Source organism: Nothobranchius furzeri, chromosome 6 (assembly GCF_043380555.1).
Source record: "Nothobranchius furzeri strain GRZ-AD chromosome 6, NfurGRZ-RIMD1, whole genome shotgun sequence".
In the NCBI taxonomy this organism is placed as follows: Eukaryota; Metazoa; Chordata; class Actinopteri; order Cyprinodontiformes; family Nothobranchiidae; genus Nothobranchius; species Nothobranchius furzeri.
The window spans coordinates 45,640,885-45,663,898 of NC_091746.1; the positions used below are offsets into that span (position 1 = coordinate 45,640,885).

Here is a 23,014-nt window from a genome sequence, read left to right on the forward strand (position 1 = left end):
ATCTAAATGTCTTTACCACTCCTGAAAACATTACTGAGGGATTCTGAAGCAGTAAATGATTTGTTTCATCATGATGACTGACAACAAGTTGGGCAATTCCTCACAGCAATGAGGTTGCCAGTTCAAATCCCAGCTGTGGCCTTTCTGCATGGTGTTAGCAAGTTATCCCTCGCAGACAAAAAACATGCAGGTCAGGTTGACTGGAGACTTGGAACTTGTCCCTAAACGTGAATGAGTGTGTGACTAGTTGTCTGTCTATGTTTGTCCCAGTGATGGACTCGCTACCTGTCCCAGGTGTCCCCCACCTGCAGTTAGGTAGAAAATGAGTTTATGAATCATGGTTGACTTTTTTTCTTGCCCTATTTTCAAAACAGCCTTCCCTAATACAAATATTCTTCCTCGTAACCGTTTTTACAAACCATGAAACCCGTGGATGTTACAGGAGTCATTTAAGGTCATGCAACAGAGAGATTACAGTTGGTTTTAATCAGAAAGGACCAAAGATGGAAGGAGATGTGCAGTTGTCTTCAGGGTCCAGTATAGCAAGCAAAGTGAAATCCTGTTTTCTCACCTTTTAAGACAAGACCTCATGTGGTTCAGAGGAAGTAAAATCAGTGTCCTGTCTGGAATTGGGGAAATGGGATTGGGCAGAGCAGAGAAGGGCTGCCACAGAGTAAAAGACTGAGTTAACAGGTGTCTGTTCTGGTTGGTTAGGACACTGCAGTTTGTCTGTCAAAGAAACAACATTTCTGTCGAGTTAACAAATAGTATAAATGAAAGAATATTTGGGGCAAGAAAAATATCAATTTTAGTTTTTGCTCGCTTTCCAAGATCACAGAAAGAGTTTGTCTTTATTTGAATTATGACAGAACTGGATGCATTCCTCTGTGTGTAACATCTTACCTTTTACATTCTAGTCAGTCGTGCTCAACCCATTGATTTTAATAGACTGAACATGACAGGATGTGTTTGAGGCTGATGATCACAAATACGGTTACAGAACGCCATTAAAACCACTTTAAAATATCTCTCTCTTTAACTTTTGTTATTTGTTTGATTTTCTATTTTTCAGATGAGTTTTGGTGAAATATAGAAATCTGTAAAACCTGTTAGTGCAAAGGCATGCTTTTGTAAATATTTAATTGCATTTTCTTCTGCCTGATTGCAGAATTTTCATGTTCAGCCTGCATGAAGGACTCCCAGTGACCGATTACAGCCAGAAATATTAATTAAAAATGGGTTTTCAGTGAACCACACCTTTAAAGTTGCTTATCCACAAAAACTAAATGGTGAAAATTGAAAATAAGTCATCATGTGCTACAGTCGGTGGGTGTTGGACCTAATGTGTAGGTGAGAAACCAGGAGGCAGGCAGTTGAAATTAAAAAAAGTGTTTAATAATAAACAAATGGGTTCTGCATTGTTCCATATGTTCACTTTGGATTCCTCAGCTCATCAAGGCCAGAGCTACATTCAGACTACTCCTGCATTTATAAATGATGCTAACCACACCCAATGATGTGGCTGTAACTTATATTTTCTTGGGTTTTATATTAATCTGCACAACCTTGGCACTAGAGAAGAAAAGAAAATAGAGTCCCAGATCAGCCTGTATGATGAACAATACACCCTTATGGGTCACAATCACTGTCCTGAATGCTGCTATATTTGTTACACCTTATCTGCAGCAAGGACAAGCTGCTGTTGTTTGTGAGTGCACCGACCATTGAACACCTCATTCTAGATAATGTTGACCGACCCCGAAATGAAGTGATTCTATCCATCCAGACAATGGCAGAGACGACGGGGCGTTTCTGTGATAAGACAGAGTTTTATGCTTTGTTCAGTTGCTAAAGCCATACAAAGTGTGAAATTACATCTAGCAGGAAAAAGCTGCAGGATCACGAGACCGATGCAGCCATCAAAAGCCTCCTGAGATCCAGACTTTCTGTGAAGATGTAATATTTGGAGCTTCAACTGTGCAGAAACAGAAGTATTTTAAAAGTTCTTAAAACATTTTGAGTATTCCAAAATATTTTTTTCTCTCAATAGAATTGGTAACAGATCCTAAAATGATGAGTGAAACCTTTTTCACACACACGCGTGCACACACACACACACGCGTGCACACACACACACGCGCGCACGCACACACACACACACACACACGCGCGTGCACACACACACACACATTCCTCATTTCCCTGATGAGTGTATTCTGAAGTAAGGAAGTGAGCCATGGTCCTCCTCCCAGACTGCTTCCTTGTATTGTTGTTACAACCATCTCTTAAATGTCCACTGGCTTGATGTGTGTAACAATTTTAGCGAACACAATCCTGAAGACTTCTCAAGGTGTGTTTTCAGAAAATAACAGCAGAATCTAAGAGGAGAGCAGGGACATGACAACGATGATGTCCTTTAAAACATCAGCTGAGAAAAAAATGTCTCTTATTTATGAAGGTTTTTCTTCTACATATTAAGATTTTATCCCCATTGAGATGATAAATTCAAAAGAACATGCAGATTTGTGGAAATGTATCAGGCACTTATCATTGAGTAACACCTGTAAAAAAAATGGAGTTCCTTACAATCATTGTACATTTAGCTTGAAGAAGTTTTGTATTTTTGTTTTAAATAAAATTTTATGGTCAAATTTGGTTGAATAAAGTTGCAACTAAGTGTTTGAATCTAAATGCCGATGTGGTGGTTTAAACTAAACATATAGTCAGATTGCTGTAAAGTAGAAATGGCCTACCAAAATAAAAGCTGGCTGAAAAGATCCCCAGCCTAACACCCCTTCAAAAAAGATTCGTAAAGGATGTTCATGTTTTTAAAAGCAGGCTTAAGACTCACCTTTTTACCATAGATTTGAATTGATATCTGTTTTTAGCTGCATTGCTTGTTTTATTGTTGTTTTATTATTTATATTTTAGTTTTATTAGACATTTGTTCTTAGTGTTTTACTATCTTTTAATCACTTTTTTTGTTATTTTACTATCCATAGTAGCTCTTATTATTTTTATGTTACTTATTTGTTCGTGCCAGTGTTTTCCTCTGTGGGGCCCTCTGCCTCAGGGGTGGTGGTCGACTGTGGCAGCCTGGGTGCGCCTCAGGGAGTGCTTAGGCGGTGGTGGGGGTTTTCACCCTACCTCCCTGGGAGCCTTAGGAGGGTTGGTGCCTCGACTGCTGCCATCTATCGACTACCACTGAGGCAGATGGCCCACCTGATGGCATGCCATTCGTTACCTAACCCATCTGAACTCGGCCTAGTGTTTACTTATGACATGTTATTTATTTTATATTTTAGTTTTTTTTGTTTTGTGTGTGCATGTGTGTATTTGTTGTTCGTGTGTGTGTGTGTGTGTGTGTGTGTGTGTGTGTGTGTGTGGGTTCCTTAGGGAATGGGTTGTGGGATGGGGGGGGGGGGGTGCAACTGTCATAATTATTTTTATATTTTTGGGGAAATTATGGGATTATGGGTCATATGGGGTGATTTTAACCTGTAAAGCACTTTGACCCATATTTTTGTATATGAAAAGTGCTATACAAATAAAGATTGATTGATTGATTGATTGATTGATTGATTGATTGATTGATTGATTGATTGATTTAATCAATGGTCAGGTATAAATTTGCAGGGAGAAAGGAGATAGGCATTATCATAAATGACCCATAGAATCCAATAAAATGTATCTCCATATATTGTGTTTAGTTTTTAGACAACATTCCATTTTTCTGTAATGCTTTTGTTAGAATTCTGGTGTCTAAATGGTCTAAAACTTTTGTCCTGAAAACTAAAAACAGAATAAACAGAATTTAGAGGAAGACAACTGAATGAAAGATAGATTATGTTTTAATAAAGAGCGTGAGACCTGTGATAAGGAACACAATAAAAGCGCTCACTGAGAATGAATCAGCATGGTTTTACCCAGTAGAATCACCACAGGGACTCTCATATGGAGCACCAGAGCCTCAGCACTGCGATTTCCTGAATGAATGCATTGAACATTTTGCATAAATTGTACTACTTTTTATGTTTTACTTGACCATCAGCATTTTGTGAAACTTAAATTAAAATAAAGTCAACAGTTTCATTGAAGTGCTGTAAGCATCCTGCAGCCTTTCTCCATGCTGACAAATGGATTCTTCTTATTTTGCCCGTTTGCAGGTTGGAGTCTGAAATCGGAGCACTTGAAAGTGAAGAGTCACAAATTTCAGCCAAAGAGCAAGTTCTTCGTGAGCGTCTGAGAGAGACTGAGTGCTCCATTGAAGATCTGCAGAAGGTATTACTCAGCAGGGATGACTCACTTCTGATAAAAACAGTACAGTAGTGCAGTGTGGTGAAGTCTGCTTGCATAGAAGTAAAGCCCCTTATTGAGTCTTTTGACTAAAGCTACATAATGTAATTATATTGGTTGTTAAAAATCATAACAGCAAATAATTACTTATTGTTTCTGATCACAAACTGAAGCCCGAGAGCTTTTTTCTTGCGCTGCATCGACCGGTTTGTTGTGTGTAGCACTGAAACAGCCATGAGCATGACACAAGGTAGTGACAGAGTAGCTCAGATAGCAGAAAACATCAACTTCAGTATTCTTCTGATTAGAAATATTCTGCAACTTTGTGACTTTGACCTTTTCTTTTTCCAGAGTCTGATGGCCCAGGATGAAGGTATGGCCAAAAAATGTGTACTCTCACACAGAACCACAGAAACACACACACAGACAAGCTCAGCGATACTATTGAACCACACACACACACACACACACACACACACACACACACACACACAAGGCCATGACTCTGCAGCCTGCAGGCGCTGGCTTTATCCCCCCAACTATTCAACAACAAGCCTGTTAGCCCCCTGATGTTTTGTTCTAATGTCACACACACACACACACAACTCAGACACAATTACACAACCATAGACGCACAGATACACACATTGCTGCATAAGCATTGTACCTCGAGGGTGCTATTGCTGGGGACACACACACACACACTCACATTGTAGGGGCGGTCAGGGTCACACAGAGGTGTGGCTAGCTTCCCCATTGGGAGGCTGGTCGTGTATTTGTGTTTTCAGTTTCAGGGTGTGGCCTATCACTTGTGTGTGTGTGTGTGTGTGTGTGTGTGTGTGTGTGTGTGTGTGTGTGTGTGTGTGTGTGTGTGTGCGTGCGTGTGTGCGTGCGTGCGTGCGTGCGTGCGCACTCATTGTACACACATTTGTGCACTGCCATATGACTGAGGCTACTGTGTATGTGTGTGTGTGTGTCATTTCCCTTCCTCTGTTTCTGCTCACTAGATGTTACGGGCCGAATGTCCACCACTCTCTCGGACTGCATGGACCCAGATCCCAACCACCTGGACCCGGCCGCCCAACTCAGAAGTGGCCCAGCAGTCTCTGGAGAGCACTCCATGTCAAGACCTGGTAAGACTGACAGGGAGGAGAGAAGGGTGAGGGAGGGGAGAGAAGAGAATCTGAGGGAGGGGGCAAGGGAGGTCAGAAAGGTTTTGGGTCTGAGCCAAGATGGATCAAAACCAGGATTATCTCACATGAACAACAGATAAACGCAACTTCCTGAGATCTGAACTTTTTTGGTTGGGGGTGGGGGGGGGGGGGGGCATTTTTCATTTCACACTGTTATTTGGGATTAGTGGGAAGGCATAAATGTGAATAAATGTATAAACATTTCTGAACAATTAGTTATTAATTTTCTTCAAGTTTTTTTTGTGTTAAACTTGTAAATAATTGCTCTTAAATTCTAACGATAGTTTGCCAAATGGCCGCTGGAGAAACAGTTTTCACATCCAACAGAAAGGCTAGCCTGAGTGCTGCGGGCCCATAGAACACTGCAACTCTGATTTCTAAAGATTTCAGAGCCATTCCTGCAAGAGTACTTAAGAAAAACCTTTTTAATGATGATATTTTTGCATTAAACTATTACTGATGTGGATTTCTCATCAATAAAGTGGCTAAATGTTGCACTTAAAGCTGCAATCCAGAGGTTTCCCCTTTCAGGAATTATGTATGAATTTTTAGAAATTTGTAGAAGTGATAGTCTTACCCTGTACTGTGATGTAAAATAGGCAACACATCATTTTATTTGCTAAGCCCGGCCCCTGTCCCGTAGACCCTCATGCAGTTTGAATTGAGCAGTGTTCAGCTTTAGCCATTTACAGACAGATGTCAATCAAATGCACACGTATGTATTTAAATTAAATACATACACACACCGCCTGGCCCAAAAAAAAAGTCACCACTAAATAAAAAGTAACACACTCTAATATTTTGTTGGACGATCTTTAGGTTTGATTGCAATGCCCTTTCGCTCTGGTATTGTTTCAGTAAGCTTCTGCAATGTCCCCAGATGTGTTTCCATCCAGTGTTGCATTAATATTTCACCAAGATCTTGCATTGAGAGTCTGACTGCTGCACAAAGCCTACTCCAGCACATCCCACAGATTCTCAATGAGGTTAAGCTCTGGACTCTGTCGTGGTCAATCTATGAGTGAAAATGATGTCTCATGCTCCCTGAACCACTCTTTCACTATCTGAGCCTAATGAATCCTGGCCTTGTCATCTTGGAACATGCCCGTGTCATCAGGGAAGATGGAGTAACCTGGTCATTCAGTTTATTCAAGTAGTAAGCTGACCTCATTCTTGGAGCACTTCCTGTTGCTGAACCTAGACTTGACCAACTGCAGCAACCCCAGATCATAACACTGCCCCCACAGGCTTGTACATTAGGCACTACGCATGATGGGCGCATCACTTCACTTGCCTTTCTTCTTACCCTGATGCACCATCACTCTGGAACAGGGTCCATCTGGACTCATCAGACCAGTTTTTAATAATACGTTGGACAGTTCTTAAAGGGATACTTTGCAACTTTTTCATATTTTTAAATGATTTTCTTGAGCCAGTAGGTGCCAAATTGACCCTTTACAGGGTTAATGAAATGCCACTCAGCCCTTATCACCCCTGTGGCCAGAATATCACACTTGCAACATCACAGGTGCCAGTCCGGTCTGTTGGAACTTAGAAATAATTGAGCTGACCTACCTGGTGCTGCAGTCTGCTTACAGCACGTTTCCTGCATGCTTTAGATCATAAACACAGCTGGTTTGTTTAATTTAATGATGAATCACTCCTTTGGAGACTCGAGAATGCTGGGAGACATTTCAGCTGTTAGATTAAGGTGTTAAAAAGACACAGCAAGGAGATTTTTTTTATCTTGGTTGCACTTCTACAAATGGACACTAGGGGGTGCTAAGCCAGAAAAACTGCCTGACGTCCATTTAACCCAGTTTCAGTCGTTTCTGCAATCTCCTTAGATGTTTTCTCTGCTTGATGCATGCCAATGATCTGACCCTTCTCAAACAGACTAACAGCTTTTCCACGACCACCAGATGTGTCTTTCCATTTCTGTTTAACAAATGAGAAGCAACTCATGGCACCAGTTGGGGTTAAATAACTTGTTTGCCAGCTGAAAGATAATCACCCATGCAGTAATCATCCAATAGGAGGCTCGTACCTAATTGCTTAACTAAATCCAGGTGGTGACTTTTTCTTTGCTGGGCAGTGTATTTATTAAAAAAAATTATAATTCCCATCTCACACTCCACGGGTCGTCTCATCCTTTCAAGCTCGGGTCCTTGGGTTCTGCGCAGTATCTTAGCTGTATATGTTAACAGCATGAGAATAATAATTGTAAAACAATGTGTTTTAGCTTGTTAGCCAACTGGAGGTGTGCGTTCACAAACAAGAGGCGTTGCCTCCAGCCTCACCCGTACGCCACTCAGGAGGCATCAGCGATATGGAATGGTTTACTCGTGAGTTTTGCTCTGTGCCAGTACACATGGGAAAAACTCAGCTGCGGAGCGGCTTCTCTGCCGTGCTCCTTGCTAGACTCACACGATCACAAAGTCCCTTGAGTTTGTTTATGCCATCCACCAATAAACCAAAAACAAAGAAATCACATTTGATATCGCTGTTTGATGTCATATGTGATGTTGTTCCTCTCCACCGCAAGGATTAAAGCCGTGAAAAACACACCACTGCACTTCTGGAACGATGCAGGGAGTAAATAAGCCGTCAGTTCACATGCATTGGTAATCTACATAGATATGAAATTGCACCGATGCAATAGTCTTTAATTTTGAAACTTACCAGAAGTTTTACAGTGGCAGTGTGATTCCCTGTCTAGCCCTATATGGACTGCAAATATTGGCGTGTCCCAGAAACGGCTCGCAGCAAACATAAAACTCAATCCTATCTTTAGCGGAACTGTGCAGCAAGCCACTTCTGAGAAGCGCCGGAAAATTGTCCACGTGCGGCTGGTTTGAGTCACCCCCATAGACTATAATATATTCTGTTTGAAACAGTGATGTTCTCCTGACGTTCCACGCCGCTGACGCTTCCAGTGTGAAGTAGGGGTCAGGGAGAGGGGCTTAAGGTGCAACACATTTTCTGCCTCTAGGAGGTGGTGTCCTCTGAGAATAAACTCCAGATTTCAGCTTTAAGTGCATCCAGGGGTAAAAATTCTTATAATGTGAACTTAACACTGATGATTTATTAATGTCTGCATGAAATGCTGTGAGATTTAAGAAAGTGGAAACGTATTAATTTAGGAAGTTAGCTGCACTTTGGCTTGTTGTTAACCTACAAGAATTATTTACACTTTTTACACAAAACACACTTTAATAACATAAATGTCACTTTGCTTTCCTGTCTTCCCACATCCCTGCCTACCTTTTTTCCAACACCCTTTTTCACTTGCATCTTAACTCTTCCTTAAAACCCCCTCCTCCCCCCCCTCCCCCTCCCCCTCTCCCTTTCCCTCCTAACAGCAATGTTCGCCATGGAGATCAATGTGCAGCAAGACCCGCAGACTGGAGAACAACGCATCCTGTCAGCCAATCGCGTGAGCCCACTGAGTGCAGCATCAAGGGGGGTCAAAGTCTACGATGACGGAAGGAAAGTGGTCTACGAGGTTACTTCCTCTGGAGGTGTCTCCACCACCGCCGTGGAGAATGGCTGGAGCTCTGCACAGGTCGACCAACTGGTCCAACGGGCTGCCAGGCCAGTGGTACAAGGAGAGGATGTGGGGAGGGGTCATGTGACAGTGACCCCAGCCACACTCCAAGCTTATGCCTCTCCTGCAGATGTTGATGATCTGTCCCCACCCTCCTGCGCCCCGCCATCCATCCCCTCTAGTCCACCAGCAAGGGTCACCCTCCAGAGGGAGACCCGCCTGGGCATGCTGCCCCCCTCCTCTGCTCCCATCACATCCCAGCCATGCTCCTCGGCCCATCTAAACAATGAGCTCACTTCCCCCCACCAAGCCAGCATGGATCACCCAGTCACTATGGTGTTCCTTGGCTACCAGGACGTTGAGGACACAAGCGAGAGCAGGCGGCTCCTCGGCTTTGATGGTGCCGTAAAGGCTGAGGTTGTGCTCATCGATGAAGACGATGAGAAATCTCTGAGGGAGAAGACAGTGACCGACATCTCCATCATTGACGGCACCGCAGCCGACCTCGTGTCAGGACGACCGGCCACCTCGGAAGCCGTCAGCACAGAACTGTCATCGGATGGCCGCGAGCCCGACAGTGCATCCTCGCCCCCAGCAAACGCAGATGCAAACATGGCCCCGCCGCCCGGCCTCACCCCCGCCACAGGTACAGACAAGAGGAAACGCTGCCAGTGCTGCATCCTCATGTGACTGAATCTTCTCCCTCTTCCAATCTCCTATTATCACCCTCCTCTCCTCTGTGTCTGGATGATTACTAACAGAAGCTCTGGTTTTGTCCTTCTCCTCTGGACTCTGAATGACTGGCACACACACACACACACACACACACACATACACACGCACACACACACTCTATCTGGTCTCACTTTTAGCTTTTTACTCTGTCACATAATCACCTTCGCTCTCCAGTTTAATTTCTCCTCCTTTTCACTAGCTGTCCTCTCAGACAGCGCCATGTAAATTGACACAAATGCATATAAAACAAGCTGTTGTGCTGCTATGATCATGGAGACACCCAACAAAAGATGGAGATGAACAGCTTAAACCTTGCCATAAAAAACTATCCAAGGACAATCAGTCACATTGCTGTACTGTTAAACCACACCTCATGTCTGGCTCCAGCTATCAACCAGGTTATCTTCACTGGTAAACATTCAAACGGAGCCTCAGATCCCATTCACATCTCTCCTGTTTGGTCACTTTCTTCTCTGTAAACCCTCCACCTCCTGTTTGACACATGCACATAAAACAGTCACACAGAGAAATGTATGAACTCAACCAGCCCACCCGTTTGCTTGAGCAGAGTCTCTCTGACGAGGGCAGTGAGCTGGGTTCCTGTTGCCTTGGTTTCTTTATGTGCCTATTCATTCTACCACTAGATAGTCGTAACAAATAATTGAGAAAACTAGATAATTCTTCCAGGATTTTATTTTCAGTTTGCTGCTATTATCTAACCATCTAGTTTCTTTTGTTTTGGAAACTCGGGCATTTGGGTTGTGGGGGATGCTTTTTGGTTTTTGGCTCTTTTTAGTCTTTCTTTCCTTCTCCCTCATCTCTCTCTGCTGTTTCCTCCATTACCTCCAGCTGTTCCACTGCTGAGGTAATTTCCTCTTATTCTAGTACTTCCTATGACACGGCAGCCAATGAGAAGCCCCGGATCACCACTTGGCAGCCAGCAGAATCAAAACAGCCCAATTTTCCAGTGTGTGTGATTACTAAAGAGCACAGAACTAAAACGGCAGCTCAGCAAACACACTTTGCAGCATGGGAACATTTTTACGTTGTTGGAAACAATACATGTGTTACTACACACAGCCTGGGCTAAGAAGCATACAGTAAATACTCAGTATGAACATGTACTTCTAATATGTTTGAATTAACACTAAAAAATTAGTTTATGAACTTTTCTCTCTTGTTGCTGAGGAATTCCACCAGAGATCCAGTCTTTGACCTAACAAACGCATGAAAACAGAAAACACTGCCGGTTCCTGCTTTCAGTCATTATCAATGCCTTTTTTACAAGAGAATATCAAATGATCAAAGCTTGGGTTTCATCATTGCAAGAAATGTTGTGTGAACTCTACTGGTTTGCATTGTGATTCTATTGGATAACACTGAGTGGTCTAGGAAGGGCTGGTTCATTCAGAGCACAGCCGCATTAATACTTGGGATAGTTAGTAACTAAAAAACAGAGCTGCTGGAGGAGTGTCCAGTAAATCTCCGATGGAGGAGCATTCACAAAGATGTGATAGAAAATCCTGATATTCAAATGATACAGTATAATTTAGAGGTGGTGACTACGTGCCTCTACAGTCAGGTTTATTCTAGGCCAGGAGTCTGCATCTTGCAGCTCTGCAGCCAAATGTGGCCTTTCAGCACCTCTGAAGTGACTCCTTTGACCAAACATGAGTGATGTTTATATTTAAGATGACAACAGGAAAAATAGTTTTAGCAGTTTTTATGTCTAACTTTTTGCAGTAGTTTCCACAGTTATATGACAACGCAGGTTGCTTCAATTTATTTCAGTTCCAGAATTATTTAAAAAGCTCGAGATTTCATGGAAACATGTATTTAAAATGCAATGATCAGTTTTACTGCTGACCTAATAGTTTTTACTTCTCAGTACTTTGTTTATGTAACTTGCTGATATACAGATTTTATTTTTAAGTCATCAAACCTGGTGAACAGTTTCCTGTTGGCTAATAATATCCTAACTCAGCCTGATGAATATTTGTTGCTTTTAATGCACTGAAAAAAAGAAAAAACTATTTTATTATTAATAATAATAATAATTATTATTATTATTATATTATTATTATTATTATTATTATTATTATTATTATATGTTTAATAATTTTTCCCTATTTTCTGCAAAAATAGGAAACCTATAACAGCTCTGCATATTTCTGAACAAATACTTTAATTTTATCGTACAAAACAAAGTTTGTTCCTAAAGCTTAAACATAACAGAAAAAAGCCATATTTCAACTCTTAAGTTTAGGGTGAAATACATTTTGTGCTTTTACACAATTGTATTGATTCTAAAATGTAGTAAAATGGCTCTTTTAGCACCAAAGGTTGCAGACTCCTGGTCGAGGCTCTAATACTCATGCTTGAGGAAAATGTCCCCTAAATTATGAATACAGGACGACTAGCGTTAGCATTGAACATGTGCACTAAAAAGCCTCAGTTATCTTTGTATTCATCCTCATGAGTCACTGGTTGCACTACTCTACTGATCTTGATCTCCAAAAAAATCAATCTAACTTGTCTTTTTACATTTTTGCACTAACTGGTTTCCCAACACTGAGTGGGTTCGTGGGGTTATTATTCTCTTATTAGGCTGAGTTCACAACTATGATCTGTTCCTCCCATGCACAGCTGGAATTAAACTTTGGAGCATACAAGTGTGATTGGCAACTGCACATGTCAGCCACTAACGAGTGCTTTGTGATTGGTTATTCAGCAGAAATACCAGGATCTGAATGTGAATATCCTCTAAAATTTTGTTTAATAATTTACTTCATTTCCACATCTTTATAGGAGAATAATTCTCATTTTTATTTTTCTAGAAATTTTCAATAACACATAAAGCAACTGAATGCACACAAAAAATATCTTGACATTTTCAGTCCTTCACCTCACTGCTTTGCTGTGTCTGACCTCACGATTAACCTCACAAATCACTGGTTTTCACTGTTACTCCAGTAGTCTCTGACACGTTTTAGTATGATTTTATTTGCAACAGTCTGTATTGCTGTAGGCCGGTTAGGTGCTCAGAATTGAAGATTCATGATCATATATCTCAGCTTTTTGCTGTTGAAGACTTAAGGGGACGATGCTGAAAACATTTTGGAAGATGTAACAATTTTTCCAGGGGTTTAATGTAGAAGAATCAAGCAACAAGCAGGAAATGTGTTTACCTTTAAAATAAAACAAAATCTCATTTTATAAAATCTGAAGATTTTGAGAACACGTTTGAGTCATCCAGAGTCCCTGTTTGGGTTAATGTTTATGATCAGAACAGATTTGTTGAGTTTAGCAGCCCCACTGCCAGACCTGCAGTACTCCTCTGACTCTGTAGGGGTCCACATTTATCCTCTGCCCTCACAGTTGTATGGACTGTTGAATTTTTTTAAAAGGAGCCATTTTCTATTGTTCACACTTCCCTGTGTACTTCACCTTCACTCTGTCACCTCCTCTCTTTCTCTCTGCTCTGACATCTGTAACCTCTCTGTATCTTTGGTCAATAAAGCAGAGTTTCTCCAGTGCCAGCCTGCCGTCTCTTGCTTGTTGTTTTTTCCATCTGTCTCTAACACTCACTTTATTTTTCTTGGCTGCTGACAGAGAGATTGCAAGCTGTTTTACTGCACCCAGCTACCCATTGCCACTAACAAAGCACAAATTTTAGTATCTTTTGAACAAATTTGTAAGATAAACAAGAAGCGTTTGCTCTTACTTGCTTCCTAGAGACAATGAAACCGATAATATTTGCCAGTTCGATATAAATATGGCCTCACTTAGGAAATGTGTTAAAATTTGGAAAGAAAAGCTATTCTAAATTTCTTTAAAAGCAAGAAAATAGTGAAAAAAACGAATGAATGATGTTTTGCTCCTTTTTTAATGACGTACAATCAGTGATTTATCCACAGTAAGGACTCTACATGTCGGTGGCGTCACTCAAGTGAGTCTCTAGAAACAGGAAGTCGTCCTCTGACCAGAACAACATTCATAACTGGCCAGGTTGCTAACAAATTGGAGCTAATTTACTGTATTTTAAAGAATTATCACTCAAAAGTCATACTGAAGTGGATAAAATCTACTAAATTCTCTAGTATGAATGATTGCATTGTGGATCATTTTCTGTAGAAAAAAAGCTCTGGCGCTCCTTCTTCATGAGGTAGAAGTTTGTTGGAGAAGTTGGGAGTGGAAAATGACAGGATTTAAAGTTTTAACCATCCCACTGTCCTATTGGGTGTGACCCCATGAGTAAAATTGGCCATTGAGCAGGATTGATGGTTTGTCCCTTGGGACATGTGGCAGGGGTGAGGAGTGAGCACCACCTCACCCCTGCCACATGGACCTCAAGGGATAAACCTTCAATCCTGCTCAATGGCCAACTTTCCTCACGGGGTCACCCATAAAGACATGGGAGGGTTAATCATTAATATTCATGGTATTCAAATGGATCGCTTCTGATTGGCTAACAGCAATGCAACTCTTCAGCTGCTGTTGTTCGCTCTTCATTCTTGAGGGGAAAAAAATTAAATGTTGGTGTTTTATCCCCATAAATAATACAAGCCCAAACCAGTTCTGCTATGTTGTGGAGTTGCTAATGCTAATGGTTAGCTTTTACTTGCCAGGACGCCCTCTCCAGGCTGCAAAATCAACACACTCTTCTGTGGTCACAAGTCAAGGTCGGGGAGGCCATGAATACTTATTTTCCCTGTGACAAAGAAGAGACTGGCTTTTTCTTCCCTTCTCTTTTCTTTTTGCAGTTAATTTAGGCGATAGGGGTTGAAGAAAATATCCATGTTCAGCATACATGTGCAACTTAATAATAGTTTCTTAGTAAATAAGCTCTTTGAAAACAGGTAATACAGTATTCTAATGAGCACGTGTTACGTTTTTGAGCAAGAGTTGTTTTAAACACCAAATTGTGAGTCGCTTTGAAAAAACGTGTCTCAACATAAACATAATTTGTTAACAATTGGCTAGTCTGGAGGACTTCTTTCTTTGTTCAGAGGACTTCTTACTGCCTCCAGAGAGTCTGCTTGCTGAGTGGCATCATCTGCAGGTAGGGTACTTACTGTGGTAGTGGGGCGACGGTGGCTCAGGCGTTAGGAGTTCATCTTGTAATGATCGGTTGCTGAATCAAACCCAGGGTTCCTTGGTGTCAGTTGTTGTGTCTTAAGGCAAGACACCCTCTTTGCTTTCTGATGGTGGTTGGAGGGAAAGGTGGCGCCTGCGTACAGCAGCCTCGCTTCTCTCATAGCTCGGTTCCACTGTGGGATCCGAAGCAGGGTGGGGTGGGTCACTGTTTTGTCCGTCTCGATTGCAAAACCGGTCCATACAACTGAGCTGGACTGCATCAGTCATGGGCCTCTTCTGTTTTAGGTCCATAGGACTGCCCCAGGACAGCTGTGGCAGTGGCTACAATGTAGTTTACCACAATCAGTGTGTGAATGTGTGCGTGTGAAAATTTGTAGTGCAAAGTTCTTAGTAGTCCGCTGACTTAGGAAAGTGCTATTCATGTGCGGGTCATTTTAAATTTTGGATAAACAACTAATAGAGCACCACTTAAAAAACAGTGAAATGTCTTATGTCTTGACGTGCAGCTGCACAACAAATGATTTAAAGTCCAAATGTGTGATGACAGCACGTTTAAACAATTACAGAAAAACGGATTCACTGCCCCCCACTAACATAAGTATGCTGACATAATGCATGAATTTATGCACTTTTTATCAGAATAATTAATCTGATCATAAAACTACGGCTTTAACAGTACTGCCAGTGAGGACTCATAATATGTGTGTGAAGAAATACATTTATTTATATGTGGTAGAAAATATTATACTACTTGGACTAGTGGTGCAAGTTGTAAAAGTCAATGAAAATACATTTAGGAATTAATAAATACTACATAAAATTGTATGTATTTTAGATGATTATTTTATTGTACGAGCATGTATCACATAAAGCATAGTGTTGTCAAATTGCTTTGAGTTGCACAGGTTTAGGGTGGAGTGACTTATTTTTGCGTGAAACAGTAGATGCAGGAAAATGACACAATCTCACACACACATGCACTTTTGCAGATGGGTGATAAATGATTACATTAGTCATGCTGTGATAATGAGCATCTTAGACCACACACAATTACACAGGAAGGGTGTGTGTTACTATAATAAACACTCATTTACTTATCTTCATTCTGGTGTTGTAAACAGAAGCCATGACCGCAGATAATTATTGGACACTAACGAAGGCTCACAAGGAAAGGTGATAACACATGCAGAGGTGGGTGGGTAGTAACTAGTTACATTTACTCAGTTACAGTTAGCCATGTCAAGCCAGCTTGCTTTATAAATGCACTTAAAAACATCCAACACTAAGAAACATGTGACAGGATAAAACAATAAAAGCAAAATTGGGTAAAAACAACCTTATAGCATGAAAAGGTCAATAAAATGCAAAAAAAAAAAAAAAAAAAAAACTCTCACTAAGATGAATACTGAGTAAAAATCAATGAATGTTAAACAAAATGGACAGACCCTCTGTGACCTCACCTATCCGGGAGTTGACATAATTTCCTTAATAATATGATTATTTTACAATAGAGCTCCGGGAGTTGACGTCACTTCTCCCGGCATGCAACAGTTCAAATCGAAACGGCACCATCTTGGCAGGCAGTAGCCCACAGCTAGGCTATTTGTTATTGTCAGAAAACTCAATCAGACAGGAAATATGGTAGATTCCTGTTGTGCCCCAGGGTGCAGAACAGACGCGGACGAGATAAGGGAAGAGCCTTCTACAGGATTCCCCAAGATCCGGAACGCCGCAAACATTGGATCATTGCAATAAAACGAGCTAGTGACCAGACTAAAATGAAACTGTGGGATCCCGAGAGTAAAGGTTTTAGCTTATGCAGCGACCACTTCATATCAGGTACTTAAACCAACGTTTCCTCAACTGTATATGGTATTTATTTTAAATGCTTTTATTGCGATTCTTAGTGGGCTTCCTAAACTTATTTTGGTGTGGCTTTTTCTGTCTTATTACTCATAGCAACAAGTAAACATCACGTAAAACATTGCCTCGTGAGTTCTGCGTGCTGCCGTTTACGTGTTTCATGATCACAGCAATTAACCGGCTAAGCTGTATTTCATTGTTAAACAATGGTTGATCAATTGTCAGATCACACATAAAAAGCACTTTGGATTGCTATTATCTGTCTCACCGAGACAGATCTCAGACAGATCCTGAGACGCTCCTGCCTGACATTTTTATTTTATTCACGGAAAAATAATCAAACTAGTGATTTCTCTTGACGTTCAGTTTATACATTCAAACAGCACAGCACTCTATTTAAACTACTTACATGTAAATCTGTTATTTGTCCATCCATCCATCCATTTTGGTTGTCGTCGTCGTTTTCCTCAGCTTATCTGGGTCCGGGTCACGGGCTGGGTCCGGGTCACGGGGACAGCATCCCAACTTGGGAGCTCCAGACCGTCCTCTCCCCAGCCACCTCCACCAGCTCCTCCGGCAGGACCCCAAGGTGTTCCCGGACCAGATTGGAGATGTAAACTCTCCAACGTGTCCTGAGTCGACCCGGGGGCCTCTTGCCGGCAGGACATACCCGAAACACCTCCCCAGGAAAGCGTCCAGGAGGCATCCTGACCAGATGCGCAAACCACCTCAACTGACTCCTTTCGATCCGGAGGAGCAGCGGTTCTACTCCAAGTCCTTCCCGAATGTCCGAGCTCCTCGCCCTATCTCTAAGGCTGAGCCCGGCCACCCTACGGAGGAAACTCATTTCGGCCGCTTGTATCCGCAATCTCGTTATTTCGTTCACTAGCTGACTAGTGACTCTCCAAGAAATGCTAATGGCTAGCCTCTCCGATGCTAATGCCAGCCTATCCATGCTTAAAGTCTGTCAAGGGGGTAGGAAATCCAGCTAGTGGCATGCCTAGGCACGCTAATGGTAGCCTCTCTGATGCTAATGCCAGCCTATCCATGCTAATGATCCGTCGAGGAGGTAGGAAATCCAGCTAGTGTCCAGCCTAGGCACGCTAATGGCTAGCCTCTCCAATGCTAACAACAGCCCGTCCAGGCTAACGCTAGCCTATCCATGCTAATAGACAGTAGAGGGAGTGTGTGAACCAGTCAATGACCAGCCGAGGGCTGCTAGTCCCTGGCGTATCTAGTAATAATGCCGGTAAAGGTGTTATTCCTCAGTAAGCTGCGCCAGCCTCTCAGTTACCGGTGCCAGCTTATCATTAATCAGATCGGTAGTTTGCTTTGGAATATATATAGCCTCCTGCTGCTGGGCAGTAGTCTGAATTTTGGCCCCCATACAGCGCCATAGTGAACAAGACTCCAAGATACTTTAACTCCTCCACTTGAGGTAGGACCTCTCTCCCAGCCACCCTTTTCCGGTCGAGATCCATCCATCCATTTTCATCCGCTTATCCAGAGTTGGGTCGCGGGGACAGTAGCCTAAGTCGAGAGGCCCAGACTTCCCTCTCCCCAGCCACTTGGGCCAACTCTTCCGGGGAAATCCCAAGGCGTTCCCTGGCCAGGGCCGCTCCGACAGCTTCTGGCATTTTAAAAAAGTATCCCAGGGGCATGGTAAGGGTCGGAGATGTTTAGTCTATTTAATTTCTGACTATATAAAATGATTTATTCTGTTTTAAAGTGTGAAGTAAACTCCGAAGGAGTAAAATCCAAGCCGATCCCCTTCATTTTGTTTACCTTTGTTGCCTGCCAACATGGCATCTACTCTCTGAGAGTCACGTGACTTCCGGAGCTCTATAGGTTTCTGAGGCTTCGACTTGAAGCCTAGTGGGCAGTTCCAATCACCGTCATCTTGGCCAGGTCACACATCCTGACACTCCTGGACAGTACCAAACGGGCATAGCGGTGGAGCTGAGAGCGGCATTTTGAGGATCTCAGTCTGCCATTGCTCACGGCTACAAGCTAACTGAAGCTAACGGAGGTTTGTCGACGCTTTTAGCCAGAAAAATGTGGTTGAGAGGCTCTAACATGAAGCATGCATCAACTCAACGAGTTGCAGAGTTTCAGTGGTCTCCCTCAGAGAGTTCCACAGGACAACAGGCACAGCCTCAGACCGCAGTAATCAGAGCTGACCACTTTGTGCCTGAGCCAAGCGAGCCCATGCTTAGCTCCTTCACAGCAGTCAGAGATCCAGGGAGATGGTACAGAGTCTCAGTACACAGCCCTACCAACACTTCCTATTTCAGCCCATTTTGACCAAGCAGCATTATGCTAAATGCACAGCATTTCCCCCATTCAACCAGCAAAATAACATACAGAAATGTATTTTTACTTACTAATAAAAAAGGAGGAAGGTACTTCTTGGTCTGTTAGTACAAGCAATACCACAGCTTGCCATCTTTGTCCAAATAATCCCATGATTAACATCCAAACAGGAATGCACAGTTGACACAACTAAAATTCACCAATTCAAAACAGCTGAACATCTTCGTGAGGCCATGGCCAAGGCCTTCCCCCAAGCTATCCATTAGCATGAGCTCTGAAGCTCATGCTACCTACCAATCATATCTCATCATTCAGAACTGCACGTATTTAATTACACCTAAATGGAAGAGTTACGAAAAAAATTAACCCCCCCCTCCCCCCCCCCCCCCCCCAGAGATGTCATGACTGTAAACTAGACCTATAAAACCTAAAATTTGTTTTGAACCAGGCTGTAAACATGTTTTTTTCTGCTGTGAAATTGGCTTTTTTTACAAAATGTAAAATAAAAATTGTCTTCATGAGAACTTTTAAAGGTGTGTGTGGATATTTATGAAGACTATACCAATGCCACTGGTAAACTAAAAATTTCTTTGATCACAGGCTTAAGCCAAATCCCTGGGGTAACCATGACAACCATGGACATCAGTGAGAGTCCATTTCCAAGCAGACAGCCCCACACAGGCATGGTGAGTACCACTTTAACAGGCAACATCAAACTCAAAGGCTTCATGATAAAATATGTGGCAAAAAATGTTCATTTCAATTCATCTGAAGGATAAAGGACTCTAGAACTGGCTGTAAAGTTTATTTTAGTCTCAGGATGTACAGCGGGTTGTCCAGTAATCGAAAGGTTGTACGATCGATCCTGGCTCCCAACAGAGAATGCTGCCGTTGTGCCCTTGGGCAAGGCTTAACCCACCTTGCCTGCTAGTGGTGGTCAGAGGGACCAGTGGCACCTGTGCTCAGCAGCCTTGCCTTTGTTAGGGTGCCCCAGGGGCAGCTGTGACTGCACCCATTCGCCACCAGGGTGTGAATGGGTGAATGGCTGTGTTGTAAAGCACCTTGGGGGTACTAGGACTCTAGAAGGCACTGTATAAAATCCAGGTCATTTACCATTTGAAACTGTTTGTGTCAAACTAATCAGACTTCAATAAAGTTCTTGTCCAATTTTATTTCATATCAATTTAAAAAACAAAAAGATAAGAAGCGAGACAGAGACAGCCCTATTGTTGGGACAATGTTGGGACAGTGTTCTTCTTAGCTAGAAAATGTGTGACGTGATGAGTTTTCTTCTGTTACTGCCATGAGCCATTGCTTTCTTTATCTCTCGCTGTTTTTAGAATCGCATTTGCACGAAAAATCTGAAGTTTGACGTCTATTTGGTGTAAGTGACAAAACAGCAGCCACTCTGATAGCTTTTTTTGCTCAGGTAAAGCTTTCAATGTTTAGTAAGACAACGACAAGCAACATTCTGCACGTCACAACGTCTCAGGCCCGACCTCATGCTGTGATTTGCATATTATGTTAGAATTTCTTCATGCTTCAAATGGATTTTTATTTATCCAGTAGTGCATTTAAAGAGACTGAAATGTACAATGAAGGTTGCTGCTGTAGCTTTCAGCATAACTATCAGAAGTGCCACCATGGCATCACAAAGGCCATGGGGCACCCTTTATAAACATTAGCAAAGATTTTCAGTAAAATATACTGAAGTAAACTTCTACCAAAAGTGTGAATTGGTATGCGTTTGCAGACTATTAGTGCACTTTTTCTACTTTGGAAGAAGTCTACTATTGGCTGATTTTGATTAAAGGGGTATTATGGAAGTTTGACAGACAAAACATGTATAGAAATAATAAATTCCTTCTTCATACATTCTCCTGCAATGCCCTGGTCCTGTAGAATGAGCCCTGGCATTTTTACTGTGATTGACTGTTTTTCTGTAAAATCACAGAAAAAGAGAGTTGCTCGGGTCGAGCAGGCTGCTTCATGCGCGTTCACGCTCAAGCATAGCCCGTAGCATTTGCTATCCGTAGCTTTAGCAGCAGAGTGAGGTAGTGCCAACTCAACGACTTTGTCGCTGTTCCTAACGCCTAGTGATGAACCTAGCTACATTTCTGAGGACTCTTAGCTACTTTCTTCTAGATATTTCCTGCAAATTAGCAACAAAACAGCCATTTTCGCTCCAAACCGTTCTTTGAATGTTGTTTCAGCTGTCATCAAGGATATAAATATCACAGATACAATAAATGTTACTGGTGCTGTAGCTCACCTAGAAAGGTGGTGGACTCATGTGGAAGACCTGGGCTCAATACTGGATATGAACATGGTTTATTTAAAGTTTACTTTTTACATTAATGGTATATTTTTTACAGTAAGATGCCCGCATTTTTATTTGAGACTCGCCGAATGGCATTGAATTCACAGATAAAAAAGATGTGGGTTCAACTTTCATTTTGGAACAATTTTTCAAGCAAGGGAAGGGAATGATCTGAGCATGCAGGAAGACTGACCCATCATAAACCTTTGTCGGCTGTGCTGAAGAGAAAGGTACAGAACCAAATTATTTAATTAATTAGCTGCGCGTTGTCCTGTCCTCTGTCCTCCGAGCCACACACACACACACACACACACACACACACACACACACACACACACACACACACACACACACACACACACACACACACACACACACACACACACACACACACGCGGGACTGTCTCAGCTGTTATTGTTGTTAAGGAGTGTGCATGTACAGCATGCGCGCCTCGTGCACGAGCCTACTATTGAAGCTGCCGTTACGCTTTTGGCCTGAGGGGGTAATCACAAACATAAAAATTCAAAACTCCGTAAAGTCCCTTTAAACACCCTTTAGTCAAACGTTCACATTAACCTAGCCCCTTTTCCATCTGTGTCTTCTTGTTTAATACACAGCGTAGCAAGGTTTTTAACCTTGCTCTGCTGACAGTTTCGGCGACACACAGTCACCATCTTCAGAGCCTTGCCGGTGTTGATGAAGTTACTGTTTATTCTAGCCCTATTCCTTTTTGTTGATTCAAGGGGTAGTTCAAAGTTGAGGTGACTTTTTGGTAAAAATGGTATGAGCAATAAGTTATTTAACTGTTTTAGAAACTGTTCCTGAAAAAGTTCAGTTTGGAGAAATGAGATAAGATGGTTTGACCAGACAGGTCAGCTAATAGCATACCTGAGACTGGTTTTTAATGCTTATTTCATCTAAAGATTTTCAAATGTCAATATTGTTTATTTTTATTTAACTAGGAATCTGCCACTGAGATTAAAAACATCCTAAAACAGTTTTTTCAAGGTGAAGATAAGCAGCAGCATAAATCAAAAATGTTATTAATAAACATCCACACCATGGATTTCACATTAAATAAGAAATTAGATATAATTTCCAGAAATTAGCAGCAGAAATTAACTGCAGAGCAACATTTGTGAAACTTCAGGTGAGAATTTAAGACCAACTTTGCCAAAATAAGCATGGGTAACGTGTTTCTATGTAAAGGTTATAAAACTGGATTTTCAGAAAATGGTGTAAAATTATTAACTGAAATGTTTTAAAACACTTTTGTCAATGTTGTACCTTGATCTGTTCTCAGTTTCCCCACACCGAGGCTGTTCAAATTGATTAAACGCTTTGAACTGAAGTATTTCTTTGAAAATGTTTGTTTATTTTAAAGTAAGTTCAGGTTTTTTGTGTAAATGTTGTTGTTTGCGGTCGTCTAAATTGTTTTGTGAACATATGTTTGCAAGATGAGGTGGGGGCATGAAGCCGGACTGGAGGGGGCCAGGCTGGGCTGCAGTCAGATTGTTTAGCGGCTGAATAAATGAATGACTGGATGAATGAAGGCCTGCGGGACGGCAGTAACCTGAGCCACCCGGGTCGACCTCATTGTGTTTAGGAGCGCGCGCTGGCGTCTCGCTCTCTGATTGTCTCTGGAAAGG

The 23,014-nt window shown here is 42.0% G+C and overlaps 1 protein-coding gene across 5 annotated transcripts in view; it reads left to right on the forward strand.

Moving 5' to 3' along the window:
- The window catches only part of palm2akap2 (PALM2 and AKAP2 fusion), a 114,672-nt gene that overhangs the window by 58,539 nt on the left and 33,119 nt on the right, over window positions 1-23,014 (forward strand). For 4 of the 5 annotated variants that reach the window (XM_015976504.3, XM_015976511.3, XM_015976517.3 and 1 more), the window contains 5 exons: window positions 4,167-4,281; window positions 4,648-4,669; window positions 5,304-5,429; window positions 8,852-9,682; window positions 19,645-19,730. In XM_015976504.3, coding sequence (XP_015831990.3) covers window positions 4,167-4,281; window positions 4,648-4,669; window positions 5,304-5,429; window positions 8,852-9,682; window positions 19,645-19,730 — 1,180 coding nt within the window. The remainder of the gene's footprint in view (window positions 1-4,166; window positions 4,282-4,647; window positions 4,670-5,303; window positions 5,430-8,851; window positions 9,683-19,644; window positions 19,731-23,014) is intronic. The other variant, XM_015976526.3, reaches the window with a different exon arrangement.